The sequence below is a fragment of the Pagrus pagrus genome (genome assembly GCF_965226575.1).
Source record: "Pagrus pagrus genome assembly, chromosome: 3".
NCBI lineage: Eukaryota > Metazoa > Chordata > Actinopteri > Spariformes > Sparidae > Pagrus > Pagrus pagrus.
Window position 1 is genome coordinate 13,887,847 of NC_140187.1, and position 25,911 is coordinate 13,913,757.

General features: G+C 40.3%; 2 protein-coding genes and 1 long non-coding RNA gene across 3 annotated transcripts in view; 2 read left to right on the top strand and 1 right to left on the bottom strand.

Moving 5' to 3' along the window:
• Window positions 1–1,905: 1,905 nt before the first annotated feature.
• On the bottom strand, window positions 1,906–10,338 carry tamm41 (TAM41 mitochondrial translocator assembly and maintenance homolog). Its single transcript, XM_084348061.1, has 8 exons — window positions 9,978–10,338; window positions 8,666–8,848; window positions 8,203–8,295; window positions 7,795–7,945; window positions 6,777–6,922; window positions 5,133–5,298; window positions 4,493–4,555; window positions 1,906–2,838 (listed from the first exon to the last, which is right to left on the bottom strand). Exons 1-8 carry the CDS (start codon window positions 10,113–10,115, stop codon window positions 2,747–2,749), a joined length of 1,032 nt encoding a protein of 343 aa, XP_084204187.1. The 5' UTR covers window positions 10,116–10,338; the 3' UTR covers window positions 1,906–2,746.
• Window positions 10,339–10,416: 78 nt separating this feature from the next.
• LOC311255366 lies at window positions 10,417–14,385 on the top strand. The gene is made up of 3 exons (XR_014622361.1): window positions 10,417–10,476; window positions 13,073–14,113; window positions 14,207–14,385. It is a non-coding gene; the product is annotated as an uncharacterized lncRNA (long non-coding RNA).
• A 6,393-nt stretch (window positions 14,386–20,778) lies between these two features.
• syn2b (synapsin IIb) overlaps window positions 20,779–25,911 on the top strand; it is an 85,019-nt gene continuing 79,886 nt past the window's right edge. The window contains exon 1 of the mRNA XM_084349247.1: window positions 20,779–21,897. Within this exon, the coding sequence (XP_084205373.1) occupies window positions 21,452–21,897 (446 nt within the window). The 5' untranslated portion in view covers window positions 20,779–21,451. The remainder of the gene's footprint in view (window positions 21,898–25,911) is intronic.

Genomic DNA, 25,911 nt, shown 5'->3' on the forward strand with positions numbered 1-25,911 from the left:
CTAACTTGGTTGTAGGCTAAACGAGGAAGAGGAGGAGGAGGAGGAGGGAGGAGGGAGGGAGGGAGGGAGGAGGGCAGGAATGCATGGAATGATGGAATTCAGTTCCTAGCAGGTGGTGAAAGTGAAGCGCGCTGATTGGCGGAGGGCTGCAGCGATGATATCAGCATATATTATGATAATAAGTGCGTTGCATCACATCCTCTGGAGGTGAGGCTGCTGTCACTGTGTTTATTACTCAGGCAGCCTGACGTGCTGAAACATTTAGGAGGTGATTAAAGCTGAATCCCTTTACTACTACTACTACTACTACTACTTCATAAGTGCCTTTGAGCCTTTAAGTCCTCATACAGTATTTAATCGGTCATGTTTACACAGGTAAAGCCTCAAGATAAGTCCTTATAAAATGCTTTTTGACATTATTATGTGTTACAATATAAGTTCTAATGATAGCACCATAAACATGTTTATTGTTAAATTATAAGATATTTATAAGCACTTATATAAACTTCACAGATTATAGACTGCTAAAGACCCATTTGTTTACAATAGCATTACAAACACAGAGCATGACTTTAATTAATGTACCTATTATGTCATTATTAAATCTTTACAAAGCTTTGTGTTGCTTTTTTATAAGACACACTTTATAATGCATATATTAGCAGTTATCTATGCACTTAACAAATAAAAAATATTTAGAAATCCCTCTGTAGCTGTGTACATTGTAGCATGTTGTTACCCATTTATTACATATTATCTGCTGCTTATAATGCTACATAGGGGGATTTAAGTTAAGTGTTACTGAAGATGGAAAAACTGAAGAAAAGTAAAAGTATCTTAAAATTGTATTTAATTACAGTACTTGAATAAATAAACTTAGTTACTTTCCATCACTTACAGCTGTGGTTGGTTGTGTTTGGACTCTGTGTGGAATTGCAAAAATGTTGACATGAAGCGTGCAGAAAGAAAGGCATGTGTGGTCAGGAAACTGTACACAGTGTACACAGAGTACACAGTGTACACAGACATGATAAAAAAATGCAGTAGAGGCGGGTAGATTACTGGTGAGAGGAAAGAGCAGACAAGATCGTACGAGGTGATGTGAGTCTACTTGGGGATGATTCATGTGTCCGTAACTGAAGTCATTCTACAGTCTGACTCATGATGAAGAGGCAAATAAAAAGGTGGATAAAAAAAGCGAGTGATGGTACCATGAAGTTACTGGTCCTGTCAACACTGACTGCACTCCGATGGAATGAACGACCAGTAGACCTTCATCGTTTTATAAGCAACCTCACCACAGCACTGACCTTAATACTTTTTAGTGATTTTTTCCCCCTTCAGATACGTTGGCTTTAGGATTTTTGATTATGAGAGGGAAGATGAAAGCAACAATGATGTGATCGACCTTTTTTATGGCCTAACTCTACATAAATAAATGTAACTGTACACTGCCTGTATCTTAAAGGGGAAAAAAGCTTTTGTTGCTTTGTATTAAAAGTGCAATATGTAAGAATTGGCCTCCTCTCCATTTCATATCTAGGGGGCAGCATATCAGCACAGTTACCACTAACTGCACTCCGTTCATAGTTAGCTCAGTTAAACGTGCAGCTAGCTGACGGGGGCTAGCTGTTAGCATGCTTTAGTAGATATCTCTGCAACACAAAACATTTACATCTTTGAGATGATGTCAAAACTGTTATTTCACATTGAGTGCATTATTTTGCTTCAACTAAAATTCTTACATATTGCACCTTTAATACTGATATGCAATTGTCTGTTGTACATGTTTGTACCCCTTGACTAGCATGTATTAAGTAATACCAAACTTTTTAATTCAATATTTTTTCACATTGTGGATTCAAAAATCAATCAATTAGGAAAAAAATACTAATCCATCATAGATGCTGTTGTATTAAATTTTTAATTACTGTCAACCCATTTCTTGTTTACAGCAAGTAATTGTGAAACAATGCATTTTCCCATTGAAGACCTCCAGTTGTTGATATGAAAAGCTCATAACAATAAGGTGTCAGAGAGGTGAAGAGTAACAGGTTAACAACGAGGAACATTTTAACAAAATAAATGGGATCCTATTTTTTAACTCTGTGTATACTGACATAAACAAACGCGGTTAAAAGACGAGGATGAGAAGTGCATGCGTTACATGTAACACCAGTCCACATGTAAACAGTCGTCTCTCAACACAGAGAGGATAATGTAGAAATATCGTTCTCAATTTATGCACTCTTTCAGCATCTTAGGTGTCCATCATCTTTGCTCTTAGCTTTAGCACCAGTCACATCGAAAATGCACAGAAACACTTACTCAAAAGACGACAGATGACACACAAGTCGTTTCTTCATTATACTTGTGGCAAGCTGTGTTCACTCACTGTGTGCTGTGGCTCTAGACACAGCCAATTCAGCAGTTCCTCGCCAGGCACTGTAGTCATTATCCAGAAAGGTCCAGTCTGTAGTATCATTAAATGTCAGCCATAATTCAGTCAGCCTGGTGAAATGTCACCCGCTTTTCTACTACTTTTATGAACTGTGTATAAAGGGCAGTTGTACAGACAGTTCTACACTATTCAAACACAGTCTTTCATCTGGTAAGTGAGGCGATAGCAGAGTGATAGAACCAGAGGCGAGTGTGCGATGGTTCCAGCCGCAGTTTGTTTCGGGGTAAAATCAAAGGAGAGGCTGACAGTCACAGAGGAAGACAGGCTCCTGGGAGACAGACAGAATCAGGACATCTGTGAGACAGACGGCTTCCTCCTCCAACCCTTCCACATCTTCATCAGTTTCTTTGAGCTGTACGACACCGTCTTCCACAGGCCTGGGGAAGAGCCGGACACACAGAGCACTGAACATTAACAACCACATCAGAAGAAGACCATTTCTGCGTGACAAAAGTTTGAAACACAGGTTAAAGACGTCTAGTTTGTCCAAAATGCCATTACCATTTCTTAAATGTGGAAAATCTTTCATAGTATCATCCATTTTTCTAATTAAAGGTGCAATATGTAAGAATTTTAGCTGAAATTATCAACAGATTGTGAAGAAGTAACAGTTTGGAAGTCATGTCAAAGACATCTATGTTTTGTGTTGAAGAGATATCTACTGAAGTTAGCATGCTAAGCAGCTAGCCCCGGGCCTGAAAACCTCTTTCTCCGTGCTGTCTAAGGCTCCCGTGCTAGCAATGTAAACATCAACACTCCCCTGGTAGTCCGGCTAGATGCACAGCTAACTGCGCTAACGGTAGCTACAGTAATGAACGTATAAAAAAGTTAGCTAAAAAAGTTAGCAGCAGTTAGCAGTTACTCTGGTGGAATGCTGACCCTATTTGTTGGGAGTGTGAATTCAAGCCGGCCAATTTCTTACATATTACACCGTTAAGGTAATAGACACAATGATTAAAGACCATGTTGAAGGAATAGTTGAACATTTTTGGAGAAAAGGGTTATTCATCTTCTTATTGACAGTTCAATGAGAAGATCAATACCACTGTCATATCTGTACAGTAAATATTGAGCCATCACCGGTTAGCTTTGCTTAGCATGAAGACTGGAAACAGGACATAGCAGGACTCGAGCTTATAGTAGAGCGCTGGACACTTTTGATAAGTGTCGCTCAACATAAAATGACATTGTATTTTGCGCTGTCATGTTCTTTGGTGCCATGTGATTGAGTAGTGTTACAAACATCGACATGGAGATAGCAGCTGTCTGTCAGCAGCAGCTTGTAGAGAGCGTTAACAAACTGAGTGACAGCAGACATCACTGGGCCAAAATATTTTTTCATGTCAGCTCCATTGGGACAAATCTCCAGTCTTCCTTTTTATTGATTCATTGATTTTATTTCCCAGAGGACTGTAGGGAGTGAGGGGATTCTGCTGCTAACATGCAGACTGGGAGCTGATCAATTAAAAACATACGGTATATGAAGCTGGATATATGTTGTATTTAAAGAGTTGTCTGTGGATTAGAGGGTGACCAATATGGTTTTATCAGGGCTGATACCGATATAGATTATTAGTAATCCAGGAGACCGATAATTGGAAACTACATTTACAGGAAAAATGCAAATCTTAGTCTCAAAGTTGAGAATAGTCAGTGATGCAATGTGAATAGAAAGCAAAAAGTGTTGAGCTCCCCATCATAAATCAGGCTCGACTCTGTCTAAAGGTGACAAAATCCACCTTTCAGCACCTTAAAACCATAAATTGTAATGTAATTAGCTTGAGAGGTGCTTGTACTTTAAGACAGAGACATGCTAGTTGTTCCCACCTGTTTCCTGTCTTTATGCTAAGCTAAGCAGCTGCAGATTTAGGACACAGACATCAATCAATAACTCCCGGCAAGAAAGCAAGTGTATTTCCTAAAATGTCAAGCTATTCCTGAAGCCCCAAAACAACCTTTACTGACACAACTTGACAATATATACAGCAGGATTTTGCCAAAATATCAAACAAAGAAGAAAAGAGTGCCTACCAGCTGTAGCAATGCCTTTGATGCTCTGTGTTATACTGGAGGTTTTCACAATAGATGAAATACCTGAGGAGGAACAAAAACATGTTATAGAACAATTAATATCTCATCACCCTGCAATTTGATTTAATGGCTGGTAGTTATGGGTAGAGGTTATCAAACAACCTCAAACTAATACAACAGTTTTTTTTTCTGCTTAAATAAACAACAAGGTGATGAAATCTGTCCATCCACAGACTTGTTATGGGTAAACATACAAATTCTGAGTGATTTACATTTGCTTCAACATGACTCATCTTGGAGCTGATGGGCCTTGGCTGCCATTGAAGGACATGTTTATTTGATTTACTACTTGTTTATGTATTGTACATTGACTCAGGGGATGTTTTGGCACTGTGTTGGCTGTGTCAGTGTGTGATTCCTTCCATTATTCATTTGTCACACAGTCATACCTTATTTTATATTCACCACATGTGATAAGGACCATCATCTGTACTCTCGGATACAGTGTATCATAATAAAACATCGGGGAGTGATGGCTTTCTCCTTCCATCTACCCCTCTCTCTTTCTCTGCCAGTCGAACCATTATCATGCATCATACCCAGAGAACATATTATAGAGTAGGTTGTCTTCAGTCCGAACCTTGCTGTACGACAGCTCCACAGTCTGGGTCCTGAGCGACCTGCAGCAGGATCTCCTCCACGTCTCGGTTTTTCCCCGGAGGATCCACCAGCTTTGTGATCCTTTGCTGCAGAGTCCGAGGCAGCGCCATCAGCTGGATAAACTGGCCCTCTGGGCTTTTGTCCACCTGCAGGCGCACAAACAAGATCAATTAACAGAGACACAATCAGTGGACAGAAAACCAGCAGCAACAACAGCTAACTGGAAACTAATGTCACTGTGGTGAACTCGGCAACAATCCAAGCTTGAGTTTTAAAGCGCATCCTGCCTTTTCCTTGCTGGCCGTTGTTGAGAAAGCAGTCCAAAGTAAAATAGTTAGTGCCTGCATATTTTTCCAATTTTCATCATAACAAAGATAATCCATTCGATCTTGGATGGTCGGAGTAGATAAAGACGTCTGTGTAGGTTCTTGCAGACAACAACGGAGAAATTGGGGTGTTTTGTTGACCTTCCACATGTTTGTGTTACCGAAGTCAGAAAACAGTAAGTACTGGATGTAGCTTTAGTTCTAAGAGTACGTGTTCAGCCATTTAACTGCATGTTATCACAGCCACATTATTTCTGGTATGCTAAAACACTTATGGCAGTAGTGACGTTATTGCAAAATCCAATGTCGTAGCAGAATGCGACACCGGTGACGGTCATGAAACCAAGATACCGCCCACCCCTCAAACATATCTGTGGTGTTCATGTGCTGCAATATCTTGTTATTCAATCACTGGAGTGAGTATATGTGGCTTTTTTTGTGTGTGACTCATTTCACTAAGTGCCAAACATTTATCCTCAACTGTTTGCCAAAGCTTTTTTCGGGTGTTAAGTGAAATTTTAGTGAAATGTTTGACTCAAATCTGCCTTCTGGGTGCACAGCAGTCTGCAGCTGGTTCAGCATGTGCGACTTCTGCTGCACTGTCTAATGACGTACAAGGGCACAAAGGTATTTAACACGTACAAGGCTCACAGTGCACAATACCCCGGAGCACTGTTTACTGCGAAATGTGTTACTCACTCACACACACACACACACAGACACACACACGTATTTCATGATGGTGTGATAATAAGTATTTTCTTAGTACAACAGGGAGTGGTGTTAACAGTTAAATAATAATAAAGAGAAGATGTAACCTTACACCACAAAAATGAAGAGGCATATTTCATTCCTGCCATCCAGTGTGTAAATGCAGACCAACCCATGTCTTACATGTTGTACTGGTTAATACTGTGTGTTAAGCAGGTAACACGGCAAAGTGCCAAGTCAGTCACACCCCATTTAAAATGTACTACCAAGGCTGTGAGGACACTCTGTACTGTTCTAGTCAAGCCTGTGTTCCTTTTGAGTTTTGTTTTTGTTCATAGACCAGGCATCACACAATGTCTGTTCATTTTATGACTCTAATTACAAACCATGTGTTTTTGGTAACATTCTTGTAGCCATGTTTTGTGAAAGTTTCAAGGTATCAGATAAAAGTTCAGAGGATTTTTGACATTTTACGCCCCTTAAATAATGAGTGTTAGGTGAACAGAGGCGTTACTGTCAATACAGCACACACTGTACTACTGTCGTAGGTGTGTGTCCTGTGCATTTGTGTACGTGTCATCTGTTACCTCTAGTTTTCCTTGTTGTGGTTTGTACACCACCTGAGGGCAGTCCCGCAGGATGTTGCTGTACAGAATCCGGAAGTGCTGAATGTTGTCTTTGACGATATTTGCCACCTTGGATTTATCTTCTCCAATCACCATTCGGAAATCCCCTGAAGAGACAGACAAAATGCTTCCCCTTAAGTTTAATATATTTGCTGTGATAGCTGTAGTACCACACTGTAGCAGGAAGGAACTCCTTCTGGTATGAAATTTATGATGGTGACCTAACACTCATTAGCTCTTTATTCATGACATGACCTTCTGCTTCTGTAGGTCAGGAAACTACATGTTATATCTGAATCCATTCTTCCCACTGGAAGAATTATAGCCAAAAAATGAAAAGCCCAAAAACCTGAGAAATGCTAATGCCTTATTTAAGCTGGATCTAGTCTTATCCTTCTGTCTTTTATGTTTGTATTCCCCGTTTGTTGTGTTTTTCTGTCTTTGCTGGGTCTTCCTTAGAAAAGAGATTTCAGTCTCAAGGGGCTTCCTGGTTAAATAAAAGTTTAACAAATACATATAAACACTCCCACTGTGAGCACATTTTTAGCGTGGAAACATTTGTAGAAACAACACAAAGGAGAGAATTAATCAAGCTGCTTCAAATCAAACAAATTAGTTCTGTGTCTTGAGGTTCTAGAGCCATCAATCAACAGCAGCCAACTGACTCATAACCTTTCTGATAGATGGATTACAAACAACATCCAGCATGTTGGATTGCATTAATATTCAAAGCGTTTGAACCACACCAGCATGACTGTTTTTTGTATGAAAGCCACAAGCTTTGATACTGCTAACTCAGCTGTCTTTGAATAACAACGATAAGAAGTGTGTGTGAGCAAAAGAGGAATTATTTTCATATCTGCATCTAGAACGCTTATCTGTGTTTACTGAATGTATTGGATCTTTTTTAATACAAGAGTTTTAAAATTGTGTTCGTATTTGATGCGCTCAGTTTTTTGTAGCTGTGCAGTTGAATTACCGGCATAAGAGAGACCGGCTATCTGCAGGAAGAGGTCTTCCTCAGTGAAGCTCTCTGGCAGCATGAGGAAGGAGGCTGTCACAGCACTCTTCAGGTTGGCAACCAGAGCAGCGCGGAGCTTTCCGTTCTCACTCTGCGCCAGCATTTTCACCTGCACGAGAAGCAGCAAAACATGCATGCACAAATATAAGCATGGATGAAAAAACATTTGTGCACATACGCTTTAGTAAAATTAAGAAAAGATTTAAGTGAATAGGTAGTCATTTTGACACAGTCAAATGTGCAAGAACTACTAGTCATTTTAAATAACTTTTATTGTTATTTGACAATAAACATAATATGTAAAATGTAATCAGATTTATACATCTCAGTTTTTCTTATCCAAAACAGTGTGATCGTGGTACTGACTGGTTTGTGAAGGCGTCCAGCAACATACATGGTCTTCCAGTGCATCAGGTCATCTATCAGAGCCTCTGTACTAATCACACCATATTTGATTATCTGAAAAGAGGATACGAAGATTTAAGTATGCGGTTGATAAAGTCAAGCCAGACAAAAACAAGAAAACAAGCTTAGATAAAGTTTTGGAAGCCAGATATGACAAAGTCTGTCCGTGCTCAGACCCAGCAGCGGACTTATATTACTTCTGCCAGTAGCGATTATCTACAGTCAAAACAAACACTAAAGGATTACAAAAGTGGATTCCTGTGAAAAGCAATCACACAGTGAGAAACTATGGCTGCTTAAAAAACACGAGAGGAGAGTCCAGTATTGAATGAGAAATGAACGGTTTCAGCAAGAAAAAAAGGAGGTGAAGAAAAGTAGAAGGTTGATGCGGAAAAAGATGCAGATACATAAAAACTAAATTTACCCTCCCGTCCACAGGCACCAGTGTGTTGTAATATACTGAAGCCCCGTGTTCATTTTGTATGGAGCTGATCATCGTGGGCCCCAGCAGCTTGAGGATGGAGTAGTGTTTGCGATTCTGCAGCAGATTCATGGTGTGCCACGTCACTGGGTCGTCCACCGCAATCACAAAGTCCAGCATGTTCTTCTGTTAATATAAGGGGTAAACAGAATAGGGAACATCACATCATCTCGTACAATGACTTAGGATACAGCTTTAAATTCTAACATAGTAGTCAGTTGTGAGCAATCAATTCAAGTGGCAGTGGCTCAGGAGGCAGAGTGGTCGTCCACTGATTGGAAGGTCGATTGTGGTTGGAGTCTGTATGTCAAAGAGACCTTGGGTGAGATATTGAACTGAAATTTGCTCCTGAAGGCATAGCCAGCGGTGTGTGAGTATGTTTGTGAATCGGTGAGTGCTGGCTTGTGTTGTAAACACAACCCAACACTTGAAAATCACTGTATAAAATAAAGTCCATTTACCATTTGTTTATCAACTTTTACTGGAATCATATTGTGACGATATAATCACATTGTTCTGTTGCCCAAACTAAAGAAATTGTAACACAAAAAATAACAATGAGTTATGATTGAGATGTGAATATTGTAAGTGTTATTATTTATTCAGGTTGATTTTGGTCGTTGCTCACTACATCTGAGGTGTGCACGAAAAAGCATAAAAATGTCGGTTTCTATTATCTGTTATCATATCGGCTGAAAAAAATCCATATTGTGCATCCCTGGTTGTAAACAAAAACAAGTGTTGAATAAAACTCTTCAAACATGCATAACAATAACTTATTATTGTGATATATGTGTGAAGAGTTTTATTAGATGTAATGCATAACAGTTCATTGTACTGAAAACAATGACGATGTTGTTACATTTTTGTAAAAGGTCTTTGGAAAACTGTGATCTTAATATTAACATTCATATTAATATAGAGACACTGATTTCAAACACCCATAGTAATATAGCAGTATTGATTTCCCATATCAAAAGTTATATTGACTTCAACCACATTGGCTAACTCTTCATGTTTTAAAGCCTAAACAATATAAAAATTTTCACTGTTGACTGACTGAAAACAAAGAAAGTAAAGGAAATACAGCAGTAATAAAGTGTCTCCTTTTAGGAAACGGGATCATCAGACCTTTTTTACTCGAGCATGTGCAGTTTAAATTGCTAACGATGTGTTAATGTGGTCCAGTTGACTTGACGTGCAAGTTTAACGTCATGAGCAGAGTTTGGAAACTGGCAGGGCAGCTGTCACTAACCTCCATTTGACCTTGGCTGGTCCCGTGTTGTTTGAAAACGCCAGATCCATAGGCAAAAGCTAAACTGATATCCTGAGGAAACTGTGACAAAATCCTCCTGTAAACCACACCGGTGCCGTGCAAAGCTGGAAGAGTCATTTTGAACTAGCTAGGATAGCTTTCCAGCAACGACACAAGCTTGTTTATCAGCGGGATAACCGGCTAAATAACGTATAAAACGAAGTTGCGGACACATAACCTGTGAGATACATTTCAGACTGAGAGGCTCGATGCCGCTAAACACGACAACAGCCGCTACATCGCACTAAAATGATCACTTTTAACGTTCAACTGCGTCTTTCAAGTCAGTTTGGGTCAGCGGTGTGTTTGACAGTCGACTAAAATATACGTCACAGAGTGCGCTGCGAGCCAGGGGCTCATGGGAAATTGAGTCAAAGATGGAAGGTCAGCAACTTTAATCGTTTAACTGCCGTAAAAGAGACGACATGAGGATTATTCTGTGAGTTATTGTGTACTTAGTTACTTCTATGATGGATAAAGTCGTTAAATGTCAATTGGAAAGAAAACTGATGCATTTTAATACTTTGAAGAAAACATTTTATCAGCTCTAAGTTTAGCCAGCAGAGGGTGGTTGTCGACCAAGTTTAGCTAGGTGAGGTAATTCTGTTTTCTATGGTGTGTTAGAGATGCTAACTGCAACTGCAACAGTCAGTATTCACTGTATTATACAGTGTGAAAGTACTATCAAAAGAAAAATTATACATACAATCTATATATAGCATGTATATTTCCATCTCTATTGACTTAATGCATTTATCTTACAGAAGTGTATCACAATTGTGAGATAATTTGAATGCAATAGAAGTATTCAATGATTGACTGTAACTACATACATTTACTCAAGTGCTATACTTAAGTACACTCTTGAGGTACTTTTACTTTACTTGAGTTTTTTCAATTTCTGGTACTTCATACTTTCACTCCACTACATTTTGGAGGCAAATATTGTACGTTTTGCTCACTGCATTAATTTAAAAAAAATTACTTACTTGTTACTTTTCTGATTACATGTTGCATCAGAGCCGAATGAGTGCATGTTTAAATAAATAAAAAAAAACACTGATTCCAATAATTAAAGAAATGCTGAATATTGGATCTGATATTTGTCTAGGCCGATGATTTAATGACCCATAGTATAAAGTACATACATACATACATGTAAATATATGTTTAATATATGTGTACTTTTGATACTTAAGTCCATTGAGTGACTTTCACTTTTACCAAAGTAATAATATAACATGATAGCACATTTTCTTTTCTTTATTTTTTGTTTTTGTGAGAATAGAACAGATGGCATAAAAGTTGGGGCTGGTTATTCAGTGAGGTTTGTTTTCAATTTTCTGTTTTGTCTAAAGTTCGTATTGCATTACACATCTTGTAAAAGATACATAAGAATTAAATCATGCTGACATGATAATGATGATTTCTGCTGTCAGGATCCAGACCGTCATATTTAGCAGCAGTGTGCTGGGCTGAAGTTCTGGAGAAACTGTGAAAGAAAAGCATATAATGTATTTAAACATCACTTTATACTGTATTTGACAGCTTGTTAACTCTCACTTTGCTTGAAACCAAATGCTTAAAAGAACATTTGTGAAAGTGAAATTAATCTTGACTGTGAGATTCAGTTTAAAATACTGCAGCAGCACTAAAAGCCAAAAAGCCTGTGAGGCCATCATCAGTCTTCACCCCTGCAACAGTTGCTTGGCTTATTGGCCCGATGCTCACATCTATTTGAATTAATTAATATTGAATGTAGATTCATGACAGTTAGCAATATCTCTGCAGCTCATTTTGGGATTGTCAAGAGCAGGATAAATATTATCTTCTCCATAATTGCCGAGAGCCATCTTTCAGCCAAATGAATATTAATAAGGTCACTAAATCCTCCTGACGAACAAGCTCACTCACTCTTTGCCTTAATTCAGGAACAGTTAAGCACCAGTAGGAATAAAAAGGTTATTTGTTCATCCTATACTGCATCATGTACATCGAAATAAAGCTTGAGATTATGACCCCAGAGACCTACTTTAGTCCATATGCTTTCTGCTTTCCTGCCTACAATTTATAATCAGTGTGGTTTCCTTGGATAGGGATGGACCAATATATGTTTTTATTGCGAAATGCAATAAAAAACAATAATGAGAAGTTGATCAAGATGAATTTCCAGTATTGGGATTTTGTGAATCGGAAATTATTCTCCTTTGATTCAAGTCTGGCTATAGTCTACAGGGCATTTCAAAATTGAGAAAAAATAAACCCTATTTTAAGATTGTGAATTGTGATTGTGATTAATGTGATATTATTACCGTTTTGTCCATTTAGTCTATTCCAATTTGCACCATTCTGAGTGATTCATTAGTTTTCATTAGTCATTAATGTAGTACAGTGTGCTCAGTGAAAAAAGAAAAAATGAACATAAGTAGAGAGGGCATCTTTGATTACAGACGATGCTACAGTGACTAATAAAACAACAACAAGGTTGAGTTATAACAGTGAAAGTTATTAGTGGATCAATTCATTATTCATTTAACATCCTTTTTCCTCTTCCAGACTTTGTGTCTGACAAAAACAAAATGCAAATGCACCAATTTCAAAAAGCGTAAAAGGTCTTAATCAAACATTGGCATACGCTTGGTATGTCATAACTAAAGACATGGTGCCATTTAAAATAGCTGGAGAGCCTGGCTTTTCGAACCCCAGAAAATGGAGAATCAACAAAGAGCAATTAGTGTTCATCACTACAGATAATGCTGCAAATATGCAAAAGACGCTGTCAGAGCCTGCTGCCGCCCTGTCGAGGGGTTCTTGAGAACGAGAGTTGAAGGCTAAGCAAGCCCCTCTGGAGCTGCGACTGAAGTCATTTATCCATGATGTGGTTATTCAGTGAGGATCAACATATCACCCCACATACCCAACTTTGATACATCTTACTTAATATAGTATGTGAATATATCATGAACAAAAAACAGATAATAATATTGCTAACAATTGTTTTTGTTGTTGTTTGCATGTGTGTGCTCTTTTGACAGGTAAGCCAGAGGTTAAGATTTGTCTCTTCCATCCATTGAAGCAGATGAGGCCTCATTGCTGTGGTTGAGTGGTCATGCAGGAGATATGCCTCAGCTTTCCAGGGCAGCATAAAGGCTTCTGCACATACCCACCACCAGTGTTCCCTCCGAGAATTTTTTGTTCCAGTGGGCAGATTCTCACACCTCAACTAGCACAACCACAGCCAAAAAAAACTGAACTTGCTGATTTTTTTATACTTGCACTTTAATCTATCTTGAAAAGGACTATGGCTAGTCACATCTCGCTCTCTAGGCCAGAAGTCTTTAATGTTGGATAACTGTATTACTTAAGTCGGGGCAGGGTAAATAAATTTATGCAGATGATGAAATTCTTGTCTGTACCATTTGACATAATGGCAGATGCGTGAAAAATGTAGCCTGAGACCTGGGCACTGTTTCAGTTAATGCCTGATCAGTGGACACCTTTTGAACTAAGTAGTCCCAATGAAACTGTCTGTTATTGGAACACATTAGCAAGCTAAGATCTCACTATAATAATGAGTGACTTCAACATTACTTTTAACCTAACTGGAGAACATGACAACTTTAAAGACTGGGTTACCACTGAAAATGGGGAAATTAAAAAAGAGAAGGAAGAAATGGCACAAGGCGGTAACACCAAGAGGATAACATCTAAAAGAAGATGACAAAGATGGGATCAACACAACAACAACATCGAAATGGGCAGTTAACACACTGAGGGACTTGAACGGATGCTCTGAATGAGACCCTGCAGGAGATTTATGCCACTATCCAGTCCACCAATGCAACAGAAGAGCAGCCTAAGGAGTCTGAGGGCTGGTGTAAGCCATCGTTTAACTAAATTCAATGTCATGACGGAAACCAGACTCAAGACCGGAAATGTGCTGTTTAAAGCCACACTTGAACATTACGGGACAAGCTGTAAAGATTCCAGCCTCCACTATCCCCCAGATCGCTGAGTCTGACCATCAACTAATTAGAAATTCCACTGCACTGTCTCCCCATACACCCCTTGGCCGGGTAAGCAAAGTCTGGCTTGACATCCATTTGTGTTTAGCTTGGCGTGAAAGGGAAGGCAACTGGGAGCTAACCATGGCATCTTTCATCCTCCAGTAAGATGAAGATGGGGTCACGTGTGTCAGTCTGGCGCCAATCCAGAAGAACAGAATGACCCAGAAGAGGAAAGCCTAAGAGGTTTTATGTTTGCTACTGTGTACAGTTGCAAGTTTTAAGAATTATATTTCCAAATGTCCATCAGATGCCAACTCTTTACTACCTCCACCTGAAGTGAGCTGAAGGTAAGTGCAGACTTGGATGATAATTCTCTGTTGGCCTATCTCTATGAGACAATTTCTTTCTCCATTGTTGATGTAAAACAATATGAAAAATTATGGCAAATGTTCTTTAGAGCTGTTTTAAACTTGCAAAACATTGACCCATCAACACCTTGTTAGCAAACAGTCGCAAATTTTCAGATCTGACAGATTTTGACCAACATTATGACTTGGAGTCATGTTTCTGGCCACCTGATGAATCCAAGTCCAATCTTTACTTTCTTTTAGCTATGTTTTGTGTCCACCAAGTCTTGAGGGAAATATCTGGCTCTCTCATCTGGCTCGAGCTACTAAATGTTCCACTATGTTCACCAGCTTGTCGCTAACTGTGTCTGGCTGCCATTAAGCGCTGAGCAGGTAGGGGAACAGTGGGTTTCTTCACCAAAAACAGCTGCCTGCTGTGGCCGATAATGAGACCAGTGAGAGTAAACAGAAACAGTGAAGTTACAGGCTGGACAGTGAGCTGGGAGCTGCAGTTTTAGGGGATCATTCCCTATAAGCTCATCACTACAAGCCCTTTCACATATTGTTTTCATTTGATACATTTACAAATATTTATTATAGCCGCTTTAAGGAAACCACACAATATAGTCCATATGTGGAAATTCAGGACTTAAACACTATTTGTACTCAGTGTTGCCAATTATTTCCAGTGCATCATTTAGGCACAGGGGGTAGCGGTCTTAATACGTCTAGTGAGGCAAAGAAGAAGAGTAATATTTCCTGATTTCACAGCTTTTCTAGTCTTTGAGTCCACCACTCATCTACTTTTGTAAAGCTTGTGAAGGGACAGTAAACTGTTTGCAAGCAAGTAGACAGGAACAAAGGCTTGTAAATATATATTGCTAATCACGGCGAGAATCCTTCAATCACACCTCAATCTTTCCTCACAGTGTTTGTGTGGGCCAGTGTGAAAATGGCTGAAGTGATTGGAATGAAAGCAAAGGCTGCCTTTGTAACTTTTTGCTTGGAAGGAGAACAACTAATCAAATTGGATCAATGTTTGCAATGATTGCACATTGATTTTCCAATTTAAATCGATTCGAGCAATGTTTCTTGTGTATTAGTCTGAAAGTGGCTCATGATTTACAGCTTACAGTGCCTCTCCCTGCTTCTGAGTGTCTGCCTCAGGAGCAATTAATTTGGATGGCTACAGCTTTGATAGGTTGGCTGGCAAAGACCAAGACTGCAGTTCAGCCTGCAGTTAAGTGTTGCTGTTAAAATATAAATACCTGCCAGTCTCTGAGTTCAGTAGGCATATGATAATAAAACTACAAGAAAGGGAAAACAGATTATGGTAAAAGCTCACCTGACAGTAATGCGCCAGCTTGCACTGCGTGTGTGGCTAAAACCCTGATACAAACATGTACACACACACACACACACACACACACACACACACACATGCACTTACTATGATAATCTTTTCAGCTTTCGCATGCCTGTTGCCATGGCGATTGCCATTGCTGCCCATGCCTAGTGAAGAAACATCAAAAGAAAATGCACCATTAAGCACACAAACAGACACATACTTCAGCAGATGCACAGCTGCTCCAGGGCCCCATAAGAGGAGACAAACAGAAGCTTCCTCTTCCATCTTACTCCACTGAACGTTGTGTTGTCACTGAGCATGGAGTAAGTCCATAATATTCAAAATAGGGAGTCAGAAGCGATTGAAAACTGGACTAAAACAAGGTAAAATTAGACACTGAGTGACAGTGTTGATATTAACAGGATGCTCCGGTGTCCTAACCATATTAATCCTGGTTTAAAATACAGATTTTTAGTTTTTCTGGTTTTTTTGGATTATTAAATAACTATTTGATTATGTATATAAAAAAAAAAGTAGGCTAATATTGTATGTTTCAGTGGTGGGGTTCATGTAACCATAACGTGAACACTCTTCATGGAAATTGCCATTAGATCAATATTTGATTTCAAGCTGGATTGTGCCAGGTATATTAGTTCAATAGCTGTTTTTAGAACAATGCACAACCACATACATGCATACATATTAATCAGACGCTATGAATTTTCCACCTCCTCCTGTTGGCAGATGTTTGTTTTTAGAATGTCATGATATTCCAACTCATTCTCCCTCCCGACAAATACGGCAGCTTGGTCAGTGAACGTAAGCTTCAAACTACGACACTCTACCTACCCCTCTTGCATCTTAAACTCTGTCAGAGTTGTCAAGTCAACTCTGACTTCTTTGCTCTTTATACTACTGCACTAGAGGGGCACTTAACGAAGTGACGCAAGAGTGGTACCTACAGCGTCAAACTAAGAACTATAGAGTCACTGACATACAAAAATGTATGTGTTGCTGTAATGATAATAAAAATACTACTTTACTTAAATTACTGCACATTAAGAAGTCTGTACTTCAGCCAGGTCACAAGTTTTTAATTGTGTGGAAATGTGTTGGTGGCATTTTAAAGCATGTGTCGATACATTTGTTGAATCGGGGGTGGGGGTTGAATATTCCACTATAACATACCTGTAACGCTTCCGTGTCCACGTTTTTTTGGTCACCTTGTACATCCAACAAACCCTTTGTAATATGCCATCTTATTTAACCCCTCAGTGATCTGCTCACTGTTGTGCTCTGCCTTGCCTGCTGAAAGCTTTGCTGTAACTACTGCTGTTCGTACCATTTGATAAGCTTGCCTCCAGCCTAATTTGATAAGCGATAAGCCTCGCCTCCATCCAAGCATCCACCTGTCGAACTGTTCTTAAACTGTTACTGTCACTTCCCAGTCCCTGCTGCGCTGCGCATTGTGTATCACTGTGGTTATAGTTTCTTGTGTTGTGAATTGCTCATCATCAGTACACGTATTTATCACGACTGTGGAGCTTTTATTGTTGAGCTTCTCAAGCCAACTTCTGCCCTACTTGTTGCCATGGCAGTTTTGAATCTTCAGTTTTCTGTTCCTAAAAATATACAGTACAACTGAGCTTAGCTAAAAAATACAAGCACGAGTCTCTTCAGCAAGTAAGTTTTGCTGTGTCCGTGCACGTGTATGTGTGTGGTGCGCACAAAGCTGGTTTGATGGTGTTTTGGGGGATTTGCTGCAGATATCTGAGTTGTGTGTGGGTGTTTTAATCTTGTTGCTCCATCCATCGACACGGCGCTGTTAAAGTTCATTCAGAGAGCTATCTTTTATAATAGCTCGACTGAATCTACAATATTCCCTACAGCAGCTTCAAAGGTGTGGATAGACAGTTTAATCTTTGTTTTTCTTGTTTTTTCTGGTGTTTCTGGCATCCACACTCATTTCTAATGCCGGAGGCACAGTCAGATGACTTCTGTGAAGGTCTACCATTGTAAGACCTTGTGTGTAACTTTATAATAGCACTGCCCCGTAACAGCCCTGTTGTTTCCTGGGTTGAGCCCCCTGTGTTTTCAATTAACCCGTAGGTGCATCTGACGTTACCCCCCGCAACGCAGACTTCCATTTGTTCACTTTTGCACTTCACTATTAGCTGCCTCATTATGTCTAGTCATTAAAAAGTCATTTATCAATTTAATAACAGTGTTAGCATGTTCAGGATTGAGTTGAAATTGAATTGAATTATTCATTAAAAACTTGATCATTTGCAACTCTATGCATACTTAACTGAGGTTGTAACTTGTATTACAGCATGTCATGAGCACCTACCGTTGATACCAGATGTGCAAAGAGCTCAAGTGTTTAGATTTTCCATGGATTATCGAAATTGAGCCAGTGAAGCCACAGGAGGTTTGACCCTCATATATTCACCCGCTCGGATATCTGCTGCAAATCCCCCAAAGCAGCATTTATCCAGGCTCGTGCACACAACACACACAAACACAAACAATAAAAAACATGAAATGTGTAAATGTCCTACCCTCCAACAAACTTGTTTTATATTTTAAAATCCTTCATCTGCTGATAAAGGATCTCATTAACATTTTTATTACTGAATGAATTAGTGTTAAATAGAATGACTTATTTTATTCATTGATGCAAAATAATGAATTCATTTATCTACACTCACTCAAAATGTGTGTATGTGTCTGCAATTATACTAACCTTATTAACAGTGATGAAGCTTGAAGCAAAGGGCTATCTGTGTTTGTATGTCAGCATCTGCGTTTCTGCATACATGTCAGAGTGTGTGTGTATGTGTGAGGATGTGTGCATATATTTGAGTCTGTCACATGCGTGTGTGTTGACAGATGAGTGCTACTGGCGTTGTGGATGTGCTGTTTGCGTATCCATACTGTGTTTCTTCCAATGCAGCAGCACAGGGCAGATCATATCATGCTCTCCTCTCTAAGCTATAGCTAAACCAGACTTAACCAGAGTGAAGAGAAGTAAAGTGAACATGAGGAACGTTGGGGGGCATAATCCTTTTCAGATTTATGATATTATGTATGTTATAATTGCGTGGGGAGAATGGGAAGAAAGTAGGAAGAAAAATACACTTGATTCTGATGCACAAGTTGCCTGACTCCATTGTCAGCATAATTTCATGCACACACGATTTATTTAATGGCCGTTTGAAATGTGTGCTGTATGTGTGTCATGAAACATGTAGGCCAGGATGAGCTTAGGCCGTCGCTACAGTTCACACTGCAGCTCTGACTGTGACTCACTCTCCGGCTCTCTTCTGCTTGACTGACCCCCCCAACCCACCCACCCCTACTGGATTTGACTCATCGTGACTTGCTACAAATGTGCATCCTGCATGTTATGCAAGACGGCCTCTTTTGAGGACTGAACACAGGTTAATTTATTAATTATTTTTCCAACATCATATTCCACTTTACCGTGGTGTTGCTTGAGTCCAAGGAACAGTGTGCGTATGGACATATCTCTTTGGTCATGTCGTTTTCTTAATGACAAGTGGGTTCATCTCTTTTCTGCCATCAGCACATTTTCCATCACGCGTATACACTGTATACATTTAGATGCACCCTTAGGGCATTTAAAAGCACAATTTGATGTGCTGATGCTGGTGGCCAAATGTGGAGCAATATGTGTGCAATATACATAGGATACTCGCTTCTCGCCTGCAAAAAAACCCCCCCCAAATATGAGTCATTCGAAAATAAATAGCTGAGGTTCAAAAGAGATATGGCCAGATGAGTGTGTCATAGTAAAGCTGAAAAGCAGCCCTCAATGGCATAAAGGTCAATGAATACATTTCCATCAATTGAGATCAGTATCAGTGCTGTATTGAAACCTGCTAGTTTCCAGAAATCTCAATGCGTGACGGTGAATGAACAGTCAGCGTTTCAGATATACATGGTTTGAAGAATATCTGCTTTACATCCCTGAGGGAATAATTTCCGAGTGAAGCCAAGATAGAACTGCTGTAGGTCCATATTTCCTTTCTACTGCAGTGTTCTTGAGTGTGTGGTTCAGACGTGTGGGATTTTCTCCCCAGTTTAATAATCTTCGTTCTCTCTCTTTGTTCTGTCATCTTCTGGCTGTTTTTTCTTTTTTCTTTTTTTTTTTGAAGTGACGTGAGCAAACAGCTGCGGCTGCTGCTGCTGATGGCATTTAGGAATCGTGCTCTACACTCATGCCCTGAAATGCATAATAAAGCCAGGCATAGGGAGGAGATATTTGTTTAAGATGTCTCTTTAGAAGTGAAAGCAACATGAAAACAAATAGTGTGGAGTAGTGTAGAAAAAGAAACCGTATCTTTAACAGAAAGGAGATGATGTTTTTAAGTGTTCTGCGAGGAAATCGAGGTTTGCTAAAACTGTGCATTTACTGGCTGTACAGAGAAATGTGCCATTTGCGACTTTACACCCTGATGGCAGATCCTCTTACAGAGATCAAAGGATGATGAAAAATGCATCTAAAATCATGCTGATCACTACAGGGGTTCCTCCAGCTTGGCTGCCATTTACTACCATTACCTCCATGTGCAGCTTTCTCAGGCTGCAGAACAGGACACATTTATGAAGAGCAACACATTCCATCCGAGGGAATCATATCACTCATTAAGTCAGTCGATGGAAACCATGAGAGAGTAATAAATCTCTGTTCCTACTGACCTCTACGAGGGTTTCTCCCTCATGGAAAATGAATACAGATCAACCCTGCCCTCCGATGCTTTTGGTGCAAAATACAGGCATGTGTGCATTCTCAGTTGGGGGTATTTTTTCAGTGCTACTCTCTGTCGCATCCATGAGCAATGGTGGGAAAAGGGATGAAGGGAAATTGAGGAGGAGGGTAGAAATGATAGGCGAATGAAGGGATGGTGGGAGATGGAGGTGGGGCTTGCAGAGCAGGGTGGATGGTGTTTCCATCTGTGAACTCCACCTTATGCACACTAGCAGGAAACCCCTTCCAGTGGTTGCACACGGCACGCAGCACCACAAGGCTGCAGCACGACACACACACGTAGCCAGTGATGTAGGAGGATGATGACAGGAGAGAGGAGGGGGAGGGGGAGACGGCGTGCCGAGTGAGAGTGAGCGAGAGGAAAAGGGCAGAGGGAGCGTGAGTGAGTGAGCGGGTGAGATAAGGAGAGAGAGAGCAGCATCTCTTGAGCGCATTCGGCTTGCAGCAGCTCAGGAGGCAGGAAGGCAGAGTAGAGGGGGGAGAGCAGCAGCACCTCGCAGAAGGGGGCGACACCACACCTCTCTCTCTCTCAGACACACACTCTTTTACGTCACACACACACGCATTTTGTGAGGAGGCGTGAGGCTCTCGAGGAGGACCACTACATACACGCGCACCGTTCTGCTGGCTTAGCTGCGCTTTGGAGAGCTGTCTCTTGAAGACTGGACCAGAGCTGTATCCATCGCTTCATCCATCCTTTCTGTCCCTCCTGCTCTTCATTCCTCCAACAGAGAAGCAGCTCTCCGTCACACGCCTCCTCGATCATTTGGACAGATCTGCTCTCTGTCATTCATCATCTGACCTCTGATCTCTCTGTACCCATTTCTGCCTGTCGCTGCTTTGACTCCATTTACAGCCAAAAAAATCAAGAGACACACAAACCCATCGACTGAGAGACCGACCTTTCAACCGCAATCATGAACTTCCTCCGCCGCCGTCTCTCGGACAGCAGCTTCATGTCCAACCTGCCCAATGGATACATGACAGATCTCCAGAGGCCTGACCCACCTGCTCCTGTTCCCCCCACTGCCTCCTCCCCTTCCCAGCAGGGGGCACCTCCAGCCACGGCGCCTGCCCCTGCCCAGTCCCCGACCAAAGCTCCAGCACCGTCCCAGGCTCCAGCCAGCTCCCCCGCATCTCAGGAGCGCCGCCTGAGCCAGCTGGCTCAGCAGCCTCAACAGGCCCAGTCCTCCTCCTCCTCTGGTGGCTCCTCCGGCTTCTTCAGCTCCTTCAGCTCCATCACCAACGTGGTCAAACAGACGGCTGCATCCGCCGCCGGGTTTGTGGAGCAGTCGGCTCCCTCTCCCTCCCTCTCCAAGAAGTTCAAGATCCTGTTGGTCATCGATGAGCCCCAGCATGAGTGGTAAGTGTCACATGCAAGTGACTTTAATGATCAATTGAGTTTAGTCCAATTGACTGATGGAAGTTGGTGCAGTCGCTGGTTGTGTTGATTGGCACACTGTCCCCGAGTTTTTGGGATGAGCTACAGATTTGGCGTAAAAGATGTTTGATAAACAGTCAGCTAGAAGGAACATGATGTCTTGTGTGGGTGAAGTGGCCTTATGCTGATTGACACAAATAATTATGATTGATTTTGATCTAAAATTAAATGAATTCTTACATCCTCATTTCCTATTCCGTGTTTTTGTTTGTACTCTAAGTCTTTTTATTAAACTGTATTCTCCCCTCTCACTAAAGCTGATCCCAAAATAGAAACAGCTCTATTAATCTGAACAGACAGAGGAGCTTTTCTCCGGGGTTTGTATTCACACATCCCACCACCTAGCCCTGTTACCTGCCTCTGTTTTTATGTTTTTATGTGAGCCTCTATGACGCCATGTGTGCGAGCATGTTCATACTAATGTGAATATGTGGGTGTTTAGAGAGCTATGAGTAAGTGTTCCAATCCCTTGACAGCACAACTTGGCCAACAGCATATTATCCTTACGCTATCAACTTGTACGTCATACACTGTCATACAGGAGCATGTAGCTCTGAATAAAACATCCCCTTCTACAAGTGAAGTTAAAGCCCTCGGCTCTGTAATAGTCTTGCTAACCCACTCACCGCTTTCTGTTCCTGCAAATCACATTTTCCAGCTATAAAGGTTTTTTCTGTGTGGATGTTGATGATGGATTTTACAGCCACTTATCGCTGCCATTACCTCGGTGTGGTTATATCTTGTCAACCTTGTATTGGATGGTGGTGTGATAAAGCGGCGACCGCATGAGACACTTTTGTCCTTTTCAATTTAATGGAGTATCTAGAGTATTGTCAGATGGCAATAATTGTTGGTATTCACGTAAAAATGAGTGTTTTCACAGAAAAAACTGTGTGCTATGGTCCAATGCATAGCAGAGCAAAGGGTAAGTAGATCTTGAGTTGAGATTGTTGCAGTTTCCAAGGTCAAGATTAAAGTGTCAGGCTTTTAAGCCAACACAGACATAAAGTCCTAAAGGGGCTCAGACTCTAAAGTTTAGTCTAACCTGCTAAAAATAGGTGATTGATTCCTTCCCCATTGCCAGTAGACGAGCTTGCCTTTAATTTTTTGTGTGTGTAACATTTGACGCAAACAACACACAGGGAACAGTAGAAAGCACCAGAACAAATGCAGCATTCACATGCTCCTCGGATGGTCCCGTTTCCCGAGTTGGGAAGTTGTTCTTCCAACTTCGGTGTGTTCATGTTGGAATGTGGGATAACAACATGTGTCAATTCTGATTGGAGCTGGAGCTGATTAACACCTACAACCACTGCAGAGTCGTTCGACCTGGGAATGAAAGCAGATTGTACCCTTTCCCATTGAAGACAAAGCCAGATGTTAGTGGGAGTCAGTGGGTTTCTCTTGTCCAGTGTGAAAGGGGTGTAAGTGGACTTTTTGAGTTGAGATTAGTTTGTCAAGCTTGCATGAAAACGCATCTTGACAAATGTTAAGATAGATTGGAAAATTGAATTTCCAATTCTAGTTCAGTAAATCTTTGTCATACAGATATATTTAAACAACTTTGCTGCACAGAGAATTTATGGATGTATCCCTCCTTGGGATCTTGCCATTGTAGGTGTCTGATTCTGAGATTTAAGTGTCTGCAAAATATAAAATGCAAATGTAAATGTAATGCAGTGTCACTGTTAGACAATTTGGCAAAAGTTCCAAAAAGGTATTGTTCAGTATTTCAATGCCATAATATTGTCCGGCTACAATACCTAGTTAATTACTGGCATCTGAAAAATAAACTGGTGCCATGTACCACTGATTAAGTAAAGTTTGAGTTACAGACACTGGTGCTTAAAAGTAATTGTGAATTGTTTTCGCTGTTGAGTGCAGTGAATACGATTTCCAACACAATCAGCCCAGGATTATCTCCAAAACAGTGTATTATGCATATACATGCATGAGTGTCTGAGGTTCCACTATGCTGCCTGAATGTGAATGACAGCTCTACATTATGGTAATCCTGCATCTCTTGCTGTGATTGTTTTGGTGGCTCATGATTAAACGGCTGCCACCATTGTGATGTGATGTCTGGACGTGAGACACTGCAGTCTACATTCAGAAATAGTTGCACTTGAATGCATGGCTTTTCATTTACAAAATATGTAATGACCACACATCAGAAGTACATGTACCGCACATAAAAAATGCTGAGGGTGAAGAAATGTAAAGTCCAAGTAGGGTAGAGATGGGAACGTTAACCGAGGAGTTCTTGTCTGGTATGAAACTAAACCTAACTGTGACCGTTACTGTTATGCTATGGATCTACTCTCCGCAGAAGTTAATAGGAAGGACTGGCAACAGACAAATGTGTGCTAAGTGAATGCAGTAAAATATAATATATTTAAGATGTAGCTAATGTAGAAATACATGCCTATGCCCTTGTAAATGTCTTTGCCTTGGTAAAATACAAGTGTGTTGCAAGCAAGGGCAACTTTTATGATGCCAAGTACGTAATATAATGTATCATTTAAGAAATATAATGCAATGAATTTGCAACTTGAGTGGCACTTTTTTGTTTGCAAACAATATTTTACCCAAAGAGCTCAACATAAATATTAATGTTAATTCTTTGAGATAGAGCAGACAGAGCTTCCCTTAAAGCATCAGGGACAGAGGCATTCTGCTAAATGTTATTGATTTTCCACTCAGCAAAGAGCCAGGCCAGAGGCTCTCAGTAGTAATAACTTGGAAACAAAAAAAATCACACTGGAAATTTCTACTCTGTTCTGATTTTATGTGAGGTTCACATCAAGGCCATGTTCTGATTAATCAGAAATTAGAGGACATGGTTGTCAGTTTGACTTGGTTTGTATCTCTACTCATAAAAACTTTTTGATGGATAGCATCAGCCTGAAGCCAGACTTCAGATGACTCCTCGTTAAGAAGCTTTTATCCTTCCTTTTATTTTGAATGAAATCACAAAAGTTATTCTGCAAAATGAGCATGTCTGATTACTTAGATTGAAGATGCCAGTTGGAGGCATCTTTATGCCAGTTTGTTACAAATAGGGCTGTCACATTTATCATGACGAAACATATGCACAGTAATGATATTATCGCAATATCTATAAAAAAATGTTATCACACAACTTATACTTCTTTAACTTACTTTGTGTTTTGGTTCTTTTTTAGCAAATAGAGAACACATTATTTAGGGAGGCGTAGAGATTATGTAATCATAACTGTACAAAGTTAACAATTACACACCCTAGTTAGAAAGTTTGGTGTCTCAAACCTGTCCAGAGCCAACCATCTTCTAAATTAATCACGGATCTTTGGCAATGTTATCATTTAGGTCCAGTTCAGTTTTTCCTCTTCAGGGACACCTTTATCAAAGGATCGATAAAGGATCTCTGAAACATCTTACCTTGGAACCACTGGTAAGCTAGCTGTGTTCTCTTAAGTGTTTTTGAAGTCCTCGCCAGCTGCAGTGCCAATTGAGCTAACTAGCTAAAGGTAGCTACAGTTAGTAGCAGTTAGCGGTTACTGTGGTGATATGCTGCCCCCTATTTGTTTGAATTCGTCAGGTGGCCAATTCCTACAAAAAATATCTTTAAAACAGTTTGGTTATTTTTTGATAATGTAGATTTCTTTGTTTCTGTGCCACAAAAAAGGGGTCAATAACAACAAAAACAAACTGAACAACAACAAATAGGTACATCTTTACCTAGAATCTAATACAAACAGGGCCCTCTTACGCCCACACTAATTAATAATAAGCTAATTTTGATTAACAGATTGATGGAGAAGCTAAAAGGGATGGGCATACAATTAGTATTGGTCAATTCTGCCTGTCAATTATGATTAACTGTAACATCGTAGTAAATATTAGTCACAGTGGTTTTGTTGATACCTTTAGAGCAGGTCATATTAAAGAGAAGCA